Source organism: Mangifera indica, chromosome 11 (assembly GCF_011075055.1).
Source record: "Mangifera indica cultivar Alphonso chromosome 11, CATAS_Mindica_2.1, whole genome shotgun sequence".
In the NCBI taxonomy this organism is placed as follows: domain Eukaryota; kingdom Viridiplantae; phylum Streptophyta; class Magnoliopsida; order Sapindales; family Anacardiaceae; genus Mangifera; species Mangifera indica.
Window position 1 is genome coordinate 521,330 of NC_058147.1, and position 18,505 is coordinate 539,834.

General features: G+C 35.8%; 3 protein-coding genes across 3 annotated transcripts; 2 read left to right on the forward strand and 1 right to left on the reverse strand.

Moving 5' to 3' along the window:
- The first annotated feature begins 2,275 nt into the window (after positions 1-2,275).
- Positions 2,276-7,525, forward strand: LOC123230223 (alcohol dehydrogenase-like 7). Its single transcript, XM_044656391.1, has 10 exons — positions 2,276-2,716; positions 2,818-2,954; positions 3,048-3,094; positions 3,906-4,231; positions 4,823-4,905; positions 5,011-5,086; positions 5,792-5,856; positions 6,474-6,569; positions 6,989-7,153; positions 7,239-7,525. The coding sequence occupies exons 1-10, from the start codon at positions 2,662-2,664 to the stop codon at positions 7,353-7,355; spliced, it is 1,167 nt and encodes a 388-aa protein (XP_044512326.1). The 5' UTR covers positions 2,276-2,661; the 3' UTR covers positions 7,356-7,525.
- A 782-nt stretch (positions 7,526-8,307) lies between these two features.
- LOC123230222 (alcohol dehydrogenase-like 7) lies at positions 8,308-11,403 on the forward strand. Its single transcript, XM_044656390.1, has 10 exons — positions 8,308-8,463; positions 8,590-8,726; positions 8,810-8,856; positions 9,238-9,563; positions 9,657-9,739; positions 9,820-9,895; positions 10,187-10,251; positions 10,448-10,543; positions 10,723-10,887; positions 11,111-11,403. Exons 1-10 carry the CDS (start codon positions 8,334-8,336, stop codon positions 11,225-11,227), a joined length of 1,242 nt encoding a protein of 413 aa, XP_044512325.1. The 5' UTR covers positions 8,308-8,333; the 3' UTR covers positions 11,228-11,403.
- An 825-nt stretch (positions 11,404-12,228) lies between these two features.
- Positions 12,229-18,438, reverse strand: LOC123229356 (neutral ceramidase 2-like). Its single transcript, XM_044655125.1, has 9 exons — positions 17,179-18,438; positions 16,454-16,662; positions 16,044-16,352; positions 15,189-15,444; positions 14,847-15,105; positions 14,620-14,745; positions 14,035-14,098; positions 13,749-13,918; positions 12,229-12,875 (listed from the first exon to the last, which is right to left on the reverse strand). The coding sequence occupies exons 1-9, from the start codon at positions 17,559-17,561 to the stop codon at positions 12,324-12,326; spliced, it is 2,328 nt and encodes a 775-aa protein (XP_044511060.1). The 5' UTR covers positions 17,562-18,438; the 3' UTR covers positions 12,229-12,323.
- Positions 18,439-18,505: the final 67 nt, after the last annotated feature.

Consider the following 18,505-nt stretch of genomic DNA (forward strand, 5'->3'; position numbering starts at 1 on the left):
TATTGAAACTTTAAACACTCATCCAAAACTCAATTATGATAACAAATTATAATAATAACAATAGAAGAGCATAATTTGTGTACACTTATCCAATACGATCACACATTTTTTATGCTATTCTAGCTGCCAACTCCCACAACGATCGAGGGTAGATTTGACAATATTACAAATTGACTAGTGCAAATGCTGCTAAATTGTCAATAACTACAATTAAAAGTAGGCCAAATGACTATTTCCCACCCAAGGTTTGATGTTTTCTCAAGTTTCTATATTTTAATTATGGAAACACCAAACACCCACCCATGACCGGTTAAATTTAACAAAACTTTAACAGTGGTAAGAGTAAAATCGTCACTTTCTCTATAATATTAAAAATAAACTAAAATAGAATCTATTTTGCCCCCCTAAACTTTAAAAACTAAAATTTTTCTCCAGCCTAAGTTTTAAAAAGTCACAGTTTCACCCTAGGGTTTCGTTTTGAAATCTCCGACGACATCTCTAGCTCCATTGTCGACAGCCTCTCCCTCCCAAAGCATCCTCTCATTCCGGCGATCTCTTTCCTCCCATTTGGACTTCCAATCGAAGTTGGAGAAGCCATAAAAGACGAAGCACTTTGTCGTGAAAAACGAAGAACGTCGTCGTCTAAGAAGACGATCGTATTCCCAGACGAAGACGAGACGACTCGTCGTCCTCTGGGAAGATGAGTCGTCTTCATCTGGGAAGACGATCGTCTTCCCAGACGACGAAGATGAGATCGATCGATCTCGTCTTCGTCGTCTGGGAAGACGATTTCTCTCTGCGTCGGATAGGTTGGGGTGGAGTTGAGGGGGGCCATCGGTGGAAGAGAAACCGTCGGGAGGGGAAGACGGCCGGCGATGGCGCCGGAGAAAGTGAAAGGGTTTGGAAATAAACCCTAGGGGGAGAAATGCGATATTTTCAAACTTAGCTTAAAAAAAAAATGTTAGTTTTTAAACTTTTAGGGGGGAAAATGAGATTAAATTTTCGGGGATTAGAGTTTCGTTAAATTTAACCGACTATGAGTGGGTGTTTAGTGTTTCCATAATTAAATAGTTAAAACTTGAGAAAACATCAAACCTTGGGTGGGAAATAGTCATTTGGCCTTAAAAGTAATACGGTTATTTCACAAAAATAAAATAGTAATTTGGCATTATCTCATAGCCATTTTCCTTGAACAATCAGAATTTGTGTGAGAGTTTGTCATTTACCATTCATAAAAGACATGATCATCATTTTTCTTACCAAAATTTGAATAATACAAAAAATAACAAAATAAAAAATAAAAACCGTGACTGGAAATGGTCAAATTACACTGAAAAATGAGCGAACTGATTGGAATTGCACTTGTCGGATCACACCTCTCTATACCGATTTATGTTAAAATTGCACTTGAAAAGGTACTGAATTACGTATAGTCAGTACAAGAGTAAATTTAGGCAGGGGAGATAACCAGAGTGGTGAAGTCCAGATTCCATCTTAGCCGGGATTAGCAATCATAACTAATGCTCTAACTGACAAATTTGCGTCAACAAATCATCAATGCCTCCACCAACAGGTAGACCCTTGTAGTATTAATAAGCTCGGCCGACCTCATTGCTCCAATAAAACCATGATAAGGCCTCACTCATCATTTGATCGAACGGGTCGTCAAGCGAACATTTCAGTCAGGTCTCAAATAATGTTTAAATTTTTGTTAATTATTAAATCAAATAGATTCGCAATTAAATCAAATAAATTCTATCCGGTTAATTCCGTTAAATTGTCAAACTAATGTCAACATATTGTTTTATAAAATTTCACAACTGATAAATCGAGTTGAGGTTTAAATTTACATTAGCCAGTGAACCAATTAAATTACCAATCCAATCAAACCTTTGTATTGAAGTCAATATGTTGATTCCTAAAATCTTACTATTGATGGGTTTTGAAGTTAACAATAGCTAGGAGCATGCACAGTATCATCAATTTGTAATAAAATTATATATTTTTAATTTAAATATATAAATAAATAAATATGTATTATTATATAATTAAATAATTATTAATTAAAAATTATTATTTATTGACTGCCCCTCTTACAATGGGATAGTGAAAATTCTGTGATCGGGTTTGAGTCCGAAGAATTTTGATTGAATATTGATGCAATATTTATTTAATCTACTCGTTGCTCAGAAGCCATACTTGAATAAGGCGAAAGCTTGACCTTGACCATTTCAATTCAACTTCACCAAATAGGCAGGCAGATGATTCAACCAGACGCACACACACAAGACAGAAACTTACGGTAGCCCAAGTTGGACGTTAGCCAATTGAAAGCTTGTCTTGCCCAAGTGCGTAAACAATTATGAAAGAGATAACCATAGAAATTCACCCAGCGTTGGCAGCCATGGAAGACATATCTACACTTTAATAATTATAATCAATAAGGTCGTTGAAAGAGATTAGACGTGACCTGGTAACCAATAGGTGGAGCTGGCGAGGCATTGAAGTCAATGGAAAAAATATTGAAATAGTTGTATTAGCTTGGTGGTCAGATTCACGTATTGAATCAAAAAAGCTCTCACCTGTCTCGTCTCTCCCTCCATAAATCATCATCATTGTCAGTTGCCAAAAGAGGAAGCTAAGAGAGCTCCGTTTCACGGCATGGATAGCGACAATTTGTTAAGGGAAACCGCAGGGAAGCCGATTCGATGCAGAGGTAGTTTTCATACCTTATATCAATTTTACAATAGTGATTTTCATGGGCATGCATTTTGGTTTCATCTTCTCCTTATTATGAGAAAAAAAAAAAAAATGCAGCTGCCATAGCTCGAGTGCCAGGGGAGTCTCTGGTAATAGAGGAGATTCTAGTGGACCCTCCGAGTTCCCATGAAGTTCGGATTCGAATCATCTGTACAGGTCTCTGTCACAGCGATATCACTTTCTGGAAAATGAAGGTCTATCTCGTTGAACACTTCACCTTCTCTTCACTTTTTTCTTTTTAATTTTCTTACTATTTATTTGTATTTATTCATTGTTTTGGCTTGAAGGATTTTCCTGCTGTTTTCCCAAGAATTCTGGGTCATGAGGCTATTGGGTAAGATTGATATCTTCCAGTTACTTTCTGACAGAATTCAATAGAACAGAGCTGTTTTCGTGGAAGCCTTTTCATTTAAGGAGTCACATAAAGTTGCAACTTCGAGTTGAGAATAGAGTTGACTTTTGATTTATTAGCATTTCCAGTGGCTTTTCAAAATATTGTTTCAATTTTGTTTTCTTTTGAGGAATTCTTAGTATCACAATTATACATACTGTACAATGGTTGTTAAGAATTGGCAACCACTTCCATTACAAGGCACTCTTGGTGGGCAAGATATATGAGCTTAACCCATGAAGAACTATTTTAGTAGGGTTTAAAGTGAAATCATTTTAATATATACTGATCAAAATCTTTTATTTTGATTAATGCGAGTCAAACTTCCTCAACCTTACAATTTTGATGAGTCGAACTCCTCAGACTTGAGCTTGACTTTAAAACATACTTACTAGAGCTCAAGCTCAATATTGTCTAAAGGAAATTTGTTGATCTAACAATCTAGCTCAAACTAATTTAATTTGAATCTAATGGTTTATATTAGGGATAAAAATTCCATTATATAAACACATTATTATCTTATATGAGTGATGTAGTAAATACATTCTTATTCACAAGATGGTTGAGAAGATATTGAATTAACATTGACTCTATAGAACATAGCCCGTATCATGTGTATTCTTTCTCTTTATTGTTTGAATGTACTTGTTTTATTGATTCCAGACACTTTTAGTTCGATCAATCATGAAAGAGTTAATTATTGAGTTTTTTTGTTACAAAATGAACTTATAAGGGATCAATGTTTGTTTTGCAGGAAGGTGGAAAGTGTGGGGGAGAATGTAAAAGATGTAGCAGAAGGAGATATTGTGATACCATATTTTCTGGCAGATTGTAGTGAATGTGTCGATTGCAAGTCAAAGAAGAGCAACCTATGTTCAAAATTCCCCTTCAAGGTCTCTCCTTGGATGGCTAGATCTGAGACAAGCAGATTCAGAGATCTCAAGGGACAAACTTTGCATCATTTTTTATTTGTTTCAAGTTTTAGTGAGTATACTGTGGTAGACATTGCTAATATAGTAAAGATTGACCCCGACGTCCCTCCAAGTAAGGCATGCCTCCTAAGTTGTGGGGTATCAACAGGTACTAGCCACTGACTCTCATCAATTTGATTGTCGTGAGATTTCTGTCTATTTTTTGTGTCCAATTCTTCCTTGAGCGAACTAAAAAGTGTGTGAAGCCAATAAATTAAAGAAATAACGTGTTATTTACCTTGGATCATTCAGAACAGTTAGGTCTAGTAAAATTTATATTATTTTTACTTTTTTCATTACAATGAATATATTTTACTATTGAGTTGTTATATTACTCATACAATAAAATAATGTATTTATATACTATGATTTTTATCCTTGAGAGGAACCTATTAGGATTATTAAGCCCAAACCACTTATGGGTCTGAGGGCGCTTTCTCAACTCCGGCATTCCATGGTTCAATCAAATTTAGAATTGCCTTGGTCCATTCCTGCCTCAGCTGCTTTATTGGAGTTCTTGTAAAATTCCCCAATGCTCTCTTGAACATTAAAATGTTTAATTCCAGTTGGAAAAGACATTTTACTTTTGGTTTTTATATGCATCTTTATAAGTATTACTGGTTGTTCTGAATATGATAATACCTATGCTCTGTGGAAAAAGCATTTACTTCCAGTATTTACTGCAATTTGAGTTTTGTAGGGGTTGGAGCTGCTTGGAGAACAGCAAACGTGGAGGCTGGATCAACTGTTGTCATATTTGGGCTAGGATCAATTGGATTAGCTGTATGATTTAGAGATTTTTCTGTTATATTATCCCTTATATCTGGAATTTCAAACCTGACACCCTGTTGGAAAAAAAAGCTGATTGATATATATTTCGGTACGTAGGTCGCAGAGGGAGCAAGACTTTGTGGTGCTACTAGAATTATAGGTGTCGATGTGATTCCAGAGAAATTTGAAATAGGTGAGTGAAATGTAAGCATATGGATTTCCGACTTCATTTTTGGAGAAATGAGTGTATTTTGAATGATGAATGATTTTGACAATGCTTGCATATCATCTGTGTTGGATTGTCTCACATTGGTTGAGAGAGTGGTTAGGTGTTAGTGCATAAATATGAAGGAGAGTCTCACCATTAAGTTACCTTTTGGGTAGAAGAGACCCAATAACATTTAATAATAGTATCAAAATCTGGTTGCAATAACTCCACCTAAGAGTATATTAAAATGATTGATCAATGTGAAGCTTTAACCAATAACCTTGTTGCTCATTCGAATGACTGGTTGTGTGGAGTGTTGGACCAATAGAGTGTATAAGTTTGAGAGAAATTCTCACCCCTTAAGCTAGCTTCTGGGGGAGATAGAGAGCTAATAACAACTAACTCATTTCTCCTTCATATGACTAGTTGTTGTGAGGAGTGTTGAACCAATGAAGTGTAAAGTGTGAGAAAAAACCTCATCTCTTCAACTAGCTTTTAGGATGGGAGAGGTCTAATAACACCTAACTATATAAACTATTATAGTTCTTGACAATTAGTTGCTTGTGCATGCATATTATGAATCAATTGCAAGTTTTGATTGATAAGAAGTCTAATGTTTACTATTGTGCAGGCTAATGAAAACTATGATTTTACTGATTTCTGGTTGACTGTCTTTTCTCATGGATGTAGGAAAAAAGTTTGGAGTCACAGAATTTGTTAATGCTAAAAGTTGTGGGGATAAATCAGTAAGCCAGGTCTACCTCTCAATCCATGATCTCTCTTTGTACTTCTGATCTTTAGTTGGATCTTTTATTGGCATGACAATTTATCTGCCTTTGTTGATTAGATCTTGTGCTTCAACTGGCTGGTAAAAATTTTTATCAAGGGTACATGTTATGATTTCCAAAGATATTATCATAAGTGGGATTATGAAGTCAATCTTGAGTTTCACATAAATGTTGTGATATTTTCTAAATCTGAAGGGTTTGAGGAGACCTTGTGGCTTCAGTCCCTACAAATGATATTGCCTAACATGCCACTTAAAGTAATGAAGTATTATACGTTTTAATCTTTGTTGGTCTTTTGATTTTACCATCAAAAGACGACTCATAAAAGAAAATGAGATAATTAGTTTATATTGATTTAAGACTCTCAACTCTAATTCAATGTGAGATTTTTTGCATCAATAGTGAGTATTATTATATTTTAAAACTAATAACAAAGATTTATTCCTTTCTAGATTGGGTGTGACTGGGGACAAAGAGAGGGAGGGGAGTCAGCATGGGAAAAAAAAAAACTTCCTTGTAAAGCAAATATTAATTTTCATTAGGATTACTCTAATTTAGATTTTTTATTTTTTCAATTTGAACAGGTAATCAATGAGATGACTGATGGAGGTGCAGATTACTGCTTTGAGTGTGTTGGTTCTTCATCCTTGGTGCAAGAAGCGTATGCTTGCTGTCGAAAGGTCTGCTTCTTCACTCTTGCTCACAATTAAGATGATGTAAAGAAAAAGACACCCAAAAGAAGAATATTGGGTTGTTTACATCATATAGATACAGTTTGACTGGCCATTCCAAAGACTTGAGAAATAGTGGTGGATTAAAAACCGAATCATTCAGTTTGAATGAGTTGAATTTGAGTTAGAACTCTAGTTCAACGACTTAATTTAATTGTTTTTTTGATAATATTGTTTATCTTATTGGTAACATTGTTTATCTCATTAACAACCTTCTAAGAATACTGTAATTAATTTGAATGAGCTTAAACTTGATATTATAGATTTGAGCCAAATTAGAGTTTGAAACCACCCTCACTTGAGATAGGTTACTCACTTGAGATAGGTTACTTTGAGGATCTTTACCTTGCTTTTTCATCAAAATTTAGGGATGGGGAAAGACAGTTGTGTTGGGAGTGGACAAGCCAGGAGCACAGGTGAGCTTAAGCTCTCTTGATGTCCTTGAGAGTGGAAAAATTCTGAAGGGATCATTGTTTGGAGGACTCAAAGCTAAAACTGACATTCCAATTCTGCTGAAACGTTACATGGACAAGGTAATATACGGTTGGTTTGAGTTTCTTGCCTGACTGTCTTGATTGAGAAGCCTAACAAGTCATTTTAATTTTTTTTTTTTTTCAGGAATTACAATTAGATGAATTTGTGACACATGAGATGAAGTTTGAAGAGATCAATAAAGCCTTTGATTTACTTATTCAAGGAAAGTGTCTACGGTGTGTCATTTGGATGGACAAATAAAGGGAGCTTGCTTTTTTTTAACTTCACTTTTTACCCTGCCTCCAAAATTTACTGCTTTTATTTCAATAATATCCTTCCCAGTTTCTCGTGCTCGTGTATGTAAGCTTCTCAATTGTCTTTGAATAAATGCCAGAAGAAAGCCTAAATAATTCATATAAATGGGCAATCAATAGTCATTGTCTCTGTTACAGTCATTACTCTCATTCAAAGTCTTCCGATTTTGAACAAAAATCAATTTGAGCCAGAGTCAAATTCAAAATGGTTAGTTTAAGATAAAACTCAATTTGATTGAATAATCTCAGAAGTAAAATTGCTGGTGAGCAATATCGCCGTAATAACCCAATTCATCAAGTTCCATTCTTCATGCATCTTATTAAACTGACTTCATCACATCAATAATTTGGATGATTAGCTCTTTTCATTCAATGTAAACCACACATGCAATTCAGAAGTAAAGGCCATGAAGCCCATACCACAAGTGGAACGATCAATTGAAATAATCTGACAACTGACTAATACCAACCAACCATTAAGGATGAATTGATTTGAATATAAATTTTTTTATATGTGATTGAACACATATATTATTTATTAAAAACATTTATTATTGAATATAATTTTTTATATTTATATATAAATTTAATTGTATCATATTATCAATCTGATCTATCAGCCTAAACGTTCAAATCAATGACCGATGCTTTAACCGGGCAATCTTGACCTAAACCTAAAAACATTGGTTGGCAGTCATAATCTCAAGAGATCAGTCCGTTGATAAATAGTAAGCCTGCACTTTTAAACCCGGTAAAACCCAATAACCTCGACAGCCGAAAAAAAAAGTTTAAGATATTGACGGCATTTTAAAAAATAGTTGGCAGGCAAATGAACAATCAATTAGAATTTAGAGGGCAATCAATTCGAATTAATGATATGAGGTTAAGATGGTAATTTCAACGCTATAATAGTTTAAACATTTTCATGGCGGCAACATTCTTCGCTCCTTCACTGCTACAAGATCTCCATCCCACTTTACTCTTCGCCATGGACAACAACAACAACAACGTCAAGTTTTCAAGTAAAACCGCAGGAAAGCCCATTCAATGTAGAGGTACTTCTCTATCATCAATCGTTAAATCTTGTTTCTTCTACCTGTCTCAGTGAAAGCATGAAATGGATTTGAAATTCGTGTTGAATTTTATCTTCTCTGAGTTCTCTCTTTTTTTAAAAATTGCAGCTGCGATTGCTCGACTTCCAGGGGAGCCTCTAGTAATAGAAGAGATTCTGGTGGACCCCCCGTGTTCCCACGAAGTTCGAATTCGGATAATTTGCGCAAGTCTCTGTCACAGCGATCTCACCGTGTGGAAAATGAAGGTCTTCCATTTAAACTCTTAACATTCTTGATTTTTCTTAGGTTTTTACATTTCTTTATATGTATATTCTTTTTTGCCTTATAGGATTTTCCTGGCGTTTTCCCAAGAATTCTCGGCCACGAGGCTATCGGGTAAGATTTTTTTTCTCTTTAAGTTGATTACACAAGCCAACAAAGATGCTTTGAGACAACGGGATTTGAAACTTTCAGTTGTTTACAAAATTCACTGCAATTTACTGACAAAAACAATATCTTTTAAGAATAACACTACTTGCAGTTATAATGAGTAACAATTTGAGTCCGAAAAATGATGGGTACCGTGTAACTGAATGTTTTTTTAATTAAGGATAAAGTAATTATTAATCACCTGGTGATTGTTACTCAAATTGGTATGCATTTCAACAAATTGATAACACGTGAATTACTGTTAGACTTTTGATTGTTAAACTTAATCGTACCAGGGATCAGGATCAGCTGACATGTTTTTTTTGCCAATTGACGTCTGTTGTACAGGATGGTGGAGAGTGTTGGTGAGAGTGTGAATGAGGTGGCTGAAGGAGATATTGTGATCCCATGTTTGATGCCAGATTGTAGGGAGTGCGTAGATTGCAGATCAAAGAAAAGCAACCTATGCTCAACTTTTCCCTTTAAGCTTTCTCCTTGGATGGTTCGATCTGAGACAAGCAGATTTAAAGATCTCAATGGAGAAACTATTCATCATTTTCTATTTGTTTCAAGTTTTAGTGAGTATACTGTGGTAGACATTGTTAATCTAGTAAAAGTTGACCGTGAAATCCCTCCAAATAGGGCATGCCTCCTAAGTTGTGGAGTTTCAACAGGTGCTAACCATTGATCTTGTTGTAATATTATAACTTATTTTAGCAATTCTGAGACACACAGTTCCAACATATACTCTACTTTGGGTTATGTAGGGTTTGGAGCTGCATGGAGAACAGCAAATGTGGAGGCAGGATCAACTGTTGCCATATTTGGGCTAGGTGCAATCGGATTAGCGGTATGATTTAGTGTTAATATTGTTCTGCTTCAAAATTATCTCACTACTGCAATAGCTTGGAGTTATCTTCTGATATGCAGGTTGCAGAGGGAGCAAGACTATGTGGTGCTAGTAGAATTATTGGTGTGGATGTGATTCCCGAAAAATTTGAAATTGGTGAGTGAAATTAATAGGTGTTATATTTAGAGTTTTGTTATAATTTTGATGAAACAAGGATATCCTATATGATATACGAAATAGTTTCTTATTTGAATAGGATATGCTTACATATAATCTGAACTGTGTCGTTAAATGACAATTAGCTGCTAGTGTTTGCAGATTATTGTGAGATCAATTAAAAGTTTTACTTCTTATCTAGTCTAAACAATACTAATTTTATAGGCTAATCAGTATTGACAACCATGATTTTGGCGATTTCTAGTTGACTGTCTTCTCTCATCCATGTAGGGAAAAAGTTTGGAGTCACAGATTTCGTTCATTCTAAAAGTTGTGGGGAAAAATCAGCAAGCCAGGTCTTCCTCTCAATCCATGAACTGTCTTTGTCCTTTCTAATCATGAGTTAATGCAGTCATTCCCATGACAGTTTTTATTCTTTTGGTGATTTGGTCTCATACCTCAAGTGTTGCTCTTCCGAGCCTACTGCATAATATTTCAGTTTTTCCTCTCTTTCACTGGCTCTTAGATCTTTCTCTATATCAATTTGAGCAGATAATTAATGAGATGACAGATGGAGGTGCAGATTACTGCTTTGAATGCGTTGGTTTTGCATCTGTGGTGCATGAAGCTTACGCTTGCTGTCGAAAGGTCTTTTTGTTCTCTCACTCACTCACACATACTATCACACATGCACAAAGATGATTTAGAGAAAGACATCCAACAGAAGTATGTTGGATTCTTAATGTCATAGAGATACCATCAGGCTTACCCTTCTAAGACTTCTGATTGGTTATGATTTATATTGTGTTTCTGGTTTAAAACTTTAGGGTTGGGGAAAGACAATTGTTTTGGGAGTGGACAAGCCGGATTCACAGTTGATCCTCAACTCTGTGGATTTCCTTCATAGTGGAAAAACTCTGATGGCATCACCATTTGGAGGACTGAAAGCTAAATCCGATATTCCACTTCTGCTGAAACGTTACATTGACAAGGTAATTCAACAATTTTAAAATATCTTTTTTGGGAATATTCCTGCCTGGCTTGCTTGTAGTGCACTTCCATTCTTCCAAAGACAGGTCTAATAGTCATTAAGGAAAAGGAAAAAACTAGAGAATCTTTGTCAACGACCATTGTGCTAGTTTTAATTTGTTTTATATGTTAAATCTAAGATGGGGTTCAAGTATGTGAATGTAGGTAATATGTGTCTATTTTCAGGAGCTACAACTGGATGAGTTTGTGACACATGAGATGGGGTTTGAAGACATCAATAAAGCCTTTGATTTGCTAATGAAAGGAGAGTGTCTCCGATGTGTGATATGGATGGACAAATAAGAGAGTTTCTCCTCTATTTTCTTTGAATCCCTCTGCTCTTATTTCGACAGATGCACAATTATCAGTCATAAAGTAATTTATATAAAATCAATGTTTGAATAAATTACTATCTTCTCGACTTGGTATTTTTCTTCAAATTGCTTGACAATGTAATAAATGACTATCTTTTGCACTCAGCTAATTTTCTTTCAAATTCTTGTTTCAATCATATAATTGGTGCTCATACCATTGTAGTAATGGACTAACTACTGCAACCTTCCTTAAATTCATAATCAAGAATAATTGGTTCTTATCCATACATTTTTGTTCGGAGGTCTCAAAGCTAAATCTGATATTCCTATTTTGCTCAAACGTTATATGAACAAGGTAACTTTTCGTCGACTATAACTTTCTTTCCTTTTCAAATTTCTTTATTCCTTATCCTAGATTAATTGGAAACCCAATATTGTTTTCTATGCCTACTTTAGTAACGATCCATATTGTGTTTTTATATCTCAAATCTGAGGAGTTGACAGAGATGTACATGTCTATATTTGTACTACTTTTCAGGAATTACAACTGGATGAGTTTGTCTCACATGAGATGAGGTCTGAAGACATCGATGAAGCCTTTAGATTTACTTGTCAAAGGAAAGTGTCTCCTATGTGTAATATGGATGAGATAATTGGTTAGTTTTTCTCTTTTGTTTCCTTGTGGTTGGTTGTGTTCCATGTTTCTTGAACTACTAGTCTTATCTTGAGCAACGAGTTTACCTCATTTATCAAACAATTCAGATATTAATGGATATTAATAGCTGATATGTCATCACCTGATTGAACAATTTTGAAATAGAGATAACTCAATTACATGATAACATGTTAAAATTAGTATTATTTTGTTAGTACATGTAACACACACACACACACACACACACACACACACACACACACATATATATATATAATGAATGACAAATAAAATGAGTTACGCTTTTAAATATGCATATGCATCGACATCATCACTCATATAAGTCCTGGATTAGATTTCATTCTTCAATTAATGAGTCTACCGGACTCACTGTTTTTCATTACAAGCTTGAAATAGCACATAAACTCATCTATGACACAGTAAATGCACTACACGCACCAGTGAAGTATACATTTGGAGAGTCTTTCGTTTTCTTAGATGACCCGAAATGCCTTAGCCGGAAAACCCCAGAGCTAGCCTCTGGTGGCACTTCCCATTCAATGGTCGCCAAGCCATTGAAAGTAACATTGTCCAAAGACCACTTGAAAAACAAGCTGAAATCATCATCATCATAAACCGGAACCCACCTCTTCCCTTGAAGCATCTCTACCACAGCGTACGTGCCTTCAGTTAACAGATCGTATCTGGGGTCGGCGCTCCAGAATGTGGCACTTGGTTTGTCGCCCTTCTGAAAGGAGCCAGTCTTTGGTTGAACAATGTCTTGCTTTATGTCGCCAAACTTTACGCCAAGAGGAGGGGAGTCTCCAATAGGGTTAATTAAGTAGCTGATTTGTACGGATGAAAGATCTGGTGGCGACGGGCCCTTTGTGTTTGGTTCTCCTTTCGCCATTGCTATTGCTAATTCATTGAATTCTTGCATGTATGCTGTTAATGTATAGGGGCCATAGAGCGTTGAAGCAGCCTACACATCTCATTGCCAACATGAAATAACAAAGTTTAACTTAAATCCTACATGTGAAGATATAAATTATAGTGGGATTCCAAATGGACCAGGTTTGTACAAAGGCTATCTCAAATTTGGTTCAAATTTAAGATAGTCAATTCGAGATTAAACTTGGATAATAATATTGGAAAAGAAAAAGAATTATTAGACAAGTGAGTTTAAGTGTATCAACATTAGCAAAGTGTCAATCTTGAGTTCAACAAGCTTAAATGTGGGGTGTTCAAACTTGATTCATTCGAAATGAATACAGCTCTGATGGAATTCATCCTTGATAAATAGGGGGATTTGAGTAGAATCAAATTGAAATTTGGGTTAAATTGAATTAAGCTAAGCTTGAAAATGTAAAGCTCAAGTTTCAAGTTTTGCTTGGTTTGAGGAGAGTTGAATTTGAATTTAATTTGAGTTTGATTACAATACTAAATTGAGTTCAAGTTAGATTTGGCTTGATATTATAATAAAACTAAAACAATATTATTTTGATATGTATTGATTAAAATAATATCATCTTGAACGATTCAAATTGTGTTTTTCAAAATTAGCTAACTTGACTAGTTGAACACACTCTAAGTTCAAGTTAGAGTTTCAACTCAGACAATAATTGAGTTTTACAAAACTCATTAACTTGATTAGTTGAACATGCTCTAAGTTCAAATTAGAGTTTTAACTGACAATACATCACTTCTTAGGCTCAATATCAGCTCATTCAGTCATACCTGTTTCAAATTGATTGAATCCAGCTGACATTCAAGCTGGAGCCATTAAAGATTGAATCCACAGCTGGAAAAAAGAAATAAGATTAATTGAGATGTGAATTGTTAGCCGGTGATGTACCTCATATCGTTGATGTGCGTACTCTTCGAAGGTGGTGATGTACTGCGAATAAGTGTTTGTAAGGCCTGCTATTACGACGTGGGTGTTAATATCGAATTCGCCATTTCCGTTAGTTATCAATGTGTTCTTAACCGCCTCTCTCAGGCGTCGACCGGCCATGGTTGTGAACTCTGCAATTTCCATAGGTTTAAAGCTTGTCCAGTACAGTAAAAAATTTAATAAAGAAAAAAATGGAAAAGGGAAGTTTGTAAACTCTTTGTGAAAGAGATATATTGAACGAACGAACCTCCGGGTACAGAAAGTATGATCAATCTCCCCAACCTCAAGATTTGGATAGGAAGAATTGCTGGCTGCATTTATATCATAAAAATGTCAAAGCTATGAAAGAAGAATATTGATCATGTCAAAACTAGAAAGCATTCATTCGTCTTGTACAAATATATGCAATAGTAGCTCTGAACATTCTTGCATAAGTAGCACTAGATTTATTCAAACTCCATTCGAATCTTAAATAACTGGTTTGAACCTGAGTTTGTTGGAATCAGTCAGTAATGTCATCCAAGATTACTAAATGAATGAATAATGTCACAAAAATGATGAATAGTGTTACTGGTGAAATAAATACTGTCGTTAGTAGGATGAATGGTATAACAAGAGGGAAATTTTAGTGAATATGGAACTGAATATTGGACTGAGCCGAGTTGGCTGGGTTGGGATTCAGCCCTTTGCATAATCTCCTCTCCTGCAAAATGAAGGACTACTTTCCACTTGATTTTTGTTTGAATGATGGGTTCCCACCTCTCAATTTTAGAAGCGATATTTTGTCGGGTTTAGTAATGTTTTGTTAGAAAATTTAGAGTTCAGTTCCTACCGCCCATGCATAAGGCTTAAACATTTCGCCTGAAGAAAGCAGAACAGCTTTGGGCTTTTGGCATTCTTCCTGATATTGGCTTGGCTTTTGCAGGAAATCCCTTAAATTTTTCCACAACTCATTGATCTGAAAACAACCAATAAAAAGAAATCTCATTCGCTGCCTTGATTTCTTAATTACTGGAGTAGAAATGTTAAGATATTGAAGGTCCATCATAATTTCCTTACCTTTGTGTCACCTTGTTGAAAACCAAAAACCCCAGGGCCATCTGTAGTTCCAGCAGCAAAACCAGGGCCAAGAGCTGCAGGGCAAGTTCTGACTCTGTTGTTTCCATCTAATTCCACCTCAATATTCGTAAAATTTACATACGCATGTCGATAATCAAGCTTTCCACTCAGTCGCTCTGTTGCAGACTTGAATAAATCTGAAGCCTTCTGGAATTGTCTTTCTCCTATGATCTTTGTGCTTAATATTTCATCTGGGTACCTGTTAAAAATTTTCATTTGAGCTCAATTCAAATCTGAATTTGGCTGGAGTTTGTTCAAAGAGAGCTGTAATTTTGTTATTACCCGGGGCCGCGTCCTATGCAAAGCATGTCATTGCCATGGCATGAAGAGTGATTGAAGTCACAAGGCTTTCCACTATCAGTACAAAATGCTCCTAGCACATTTGGCGTCACGTCTCCAACATTTGATTGGCAAAATGCTCCTACAAATAAAGACCCATCGTTCTTCCTTACCTTGAAGCCTTGGCTGGTTGTTTTACCACATGTTGTTCCTCCAGTGGCTTTGATTGTTTGCGCTTTCTTTATCAGCGTCCTAATTTCTATTTCAAACAAATTAGAACATGAAAGGGTTTAGTAAATTTGGCGCTCTGCAGTGGTGATCCAAATTTTGTAAAAGATTATCTAAATTCAGAAAGTACGGATTCGAAAAATGAATTTTTAAAAAAATCTATGATATTATTAAGAGATTAGACTTAACAGACTTTATCCCATAGACCACCACTGATCTCAAATAGGGAGCAATGGTTTCTCTGTATATTTATGAGGGTTTTACCCCGTAGTAAATGCAACAGATCCGATCTACGGATTGGTGTGTGGGTATAGCTTGCAGATATATGACTAATGAAGAAAAGAGTCCAGTATTTGTCAACTAAGGTTAAAGTGAATGCCAAGTATATAAAAATCGTGTTAAAAGTGAATGTAATTAGAGATCACTTCTTTGTCTTGTAATTTTCTTCCTATAGGGTGAAATTTTCTCCATCTTATAGTCATGGTTTTCCATATTGAACTTTCCAAGTAGATATTTGTGTTCATGTGTTAACTATTTGTGTCTTTTTGCTGTTTACTTTTCTTGGTGTTTCATGACATTTGGATTTCTTATTCGAGTCAAGATATATCACAAATATATTGCATGTAATACCTGATGTGGTGGAAGATTTGGTTGATGTGGCTGAAGATTTGTTGGTGGAACTGGAAGTGAACCAGTCTTCAAAGAACCTAGCTGCAGCACCTTTGTTGTCTCCACTAATGAGCTTGTTGTCTCTGGACATGGAGGTCCCATGCGTTGCATACCAACTAAAGGCTCCTATGCTTTTCCCACTGGCATCATCGACGAACTTCAAAAGGGTCATTTCTTTATCGACGTTGGCTGAGTACCGAGCCCTTTCCTCCGCGGGGTTAAGCAGATACGCACTTGGACTCCTGTTTATTCCAGCATTTTCTACCTCCCCTGCAGTACAGAGCAGAGCGAAACGACATTAAAGTCAAATGCATGGTCAACGTACTTCCTATTTACATTAATGGATTCAAGACTTGTTGAATAATAATCACCTGTATTCATCAAAATTGAACCAGGTTTGAGGCTGTTATGAGCCATTACAATGCTCTGTTCAATTGCTGTGACGATGGCGTCAAAAGATTGCTGGACGAACCCGAGAGAAGTTATTGAGTAAATCAAGTACTGCAAATAACCCCCAGGCCCGGCATGTGTATGGATGCCACTAATTGCTACGTTCTCTTCGGTGTACAAGTTTCCATACCTTAGAAAAGACATCTAATTGTCAAATATCATGGTATACCGCGATTGAATTGAACAATTTGACCTAGAATTGAGAGCCTATCCAATCTAGAGATGGTTTGAAAACTATTCCGGTCAAGATCGTTCACAATCTATAAAGGCTTTGAACTGAGATAAACTGTAATCAAACTAATTCAAATATATTTTTTCACAGTTCGATCACTGATATTGGAATTCAACCATGAGGAGCTTTTAAATGGGATGAACGATAGTCAAACCGATTAAATTTGTTTGTTCATGGTTCAATTATCTGTGTTAGCACTGTAAAAATTTGACACTTGAGTCGAACCTAACAGCTTATTAAAGGACAAAGATATAGTCTTTGTGTCATTAGGTCAAATATATTTATAAATAAATATAATTAGTATCTGCAGGTTGACTTGGACGAACCTCTTCGCTAGATTGGTGTCCGTTTAGAATTTGAAAACACCAACATCAATTTTAAAGGTTATTTTGGCATGGTGTAGCACTATTATACCTTGACTTGAGTTTCTCAAGCACTTTAATGGTGACAAGTTGTGAAGCCATGCCAGCGTCAAGATTCACAAAAGCAAATCTTCTTCCCTGGGAACTTTCCGCCACAATAAAAGTCCTAGCTCTTAATCTGAAATGAATTCCTGCAGAATTTTGCTCCAGGTTCGCATAGCCCATCATATTCACCCCAGCAGCTGGACCTGTCATGTCATAGCTTCCCACTCCGATCAAGTATTGCCCATCAGCTGCTGTAATTTCTGCAAAAACAAAACCTAGAACTAGAAGAAGAGATACAAGAGGTAAATGTGGCTTCATTTTGCTATCCAATAATATGTCCATTGTAAAACTTGATTGCCCATATATATATAAACTCCCAGGCTTTGACATTCTTAGAATTATGGACAGAATGTTCCTTAGTATTTTGTGATGCGCCAAAGGCTGAGTTGGCTGAAGATGATTTATTTCTTAGATGGATCCGCATACGGAGATTGACAAGGCGGTCTCTTGTCTGGTAGGAAGCGTATTATGTTCTGCTTCAGCGGCTGAGAGAAGGGCCAGGTACGTAATAACACTAATATTTTCAGTCTGACGTTTGGGTCTCCATATTGTATCATGATCCAAATAAATAAAGCTTCAAAACCTGTGGCAAGAGTCAAAAGCAAAAGGAAAAAAGTAAAATGAAACTTGTTTTCAAAGCATGCTAAACTTCAAATCATGCCCAATCTTTTTAGAATTAGGCCGGATGGATCATGAGCCAATAGGATCAGTTCGGTCTTGTTTGACCAACTATGATGGGCAGGGTAATTTAACTATGATGGGCAGGGTAATTTTACCAATTGGCTCATGATCCGGCCTAATTAATGGATTGATATGTTAAAAATCTGTATCGTAAGTAATTAATCTAACACGACCTGCTGTCCTCTCTAGATTCACTAAAATAAGGAAAGGGTAGAAATTCTTACTTCTTCATGTATCAGATATTAAATATTAGGATGGAAATGTGTCGTTCTTCATGTATCATGTAATACGGATAGGGATATATGTCCCACCCTACAGATTGGACTGGGGTTGAAGATATACATGATCTAATGACATTCATCACCAGCTTTCTTGTGGGTCTCAAAACTATGATCATGCAAAACCTGCGTGCTTCCGGAAAGCTTAAGAAATTTCTAAACCACTTGAGCCAATAATTGATCATAGTCTTGGAGAGTGGACTGTCTACATGCCCTAAAACAAAATTTTAATAATACCATATACCATATATATATATATATATAATTTCTCTGATACATAATTTTGTAATAAAAATATATATTATTATATAATTA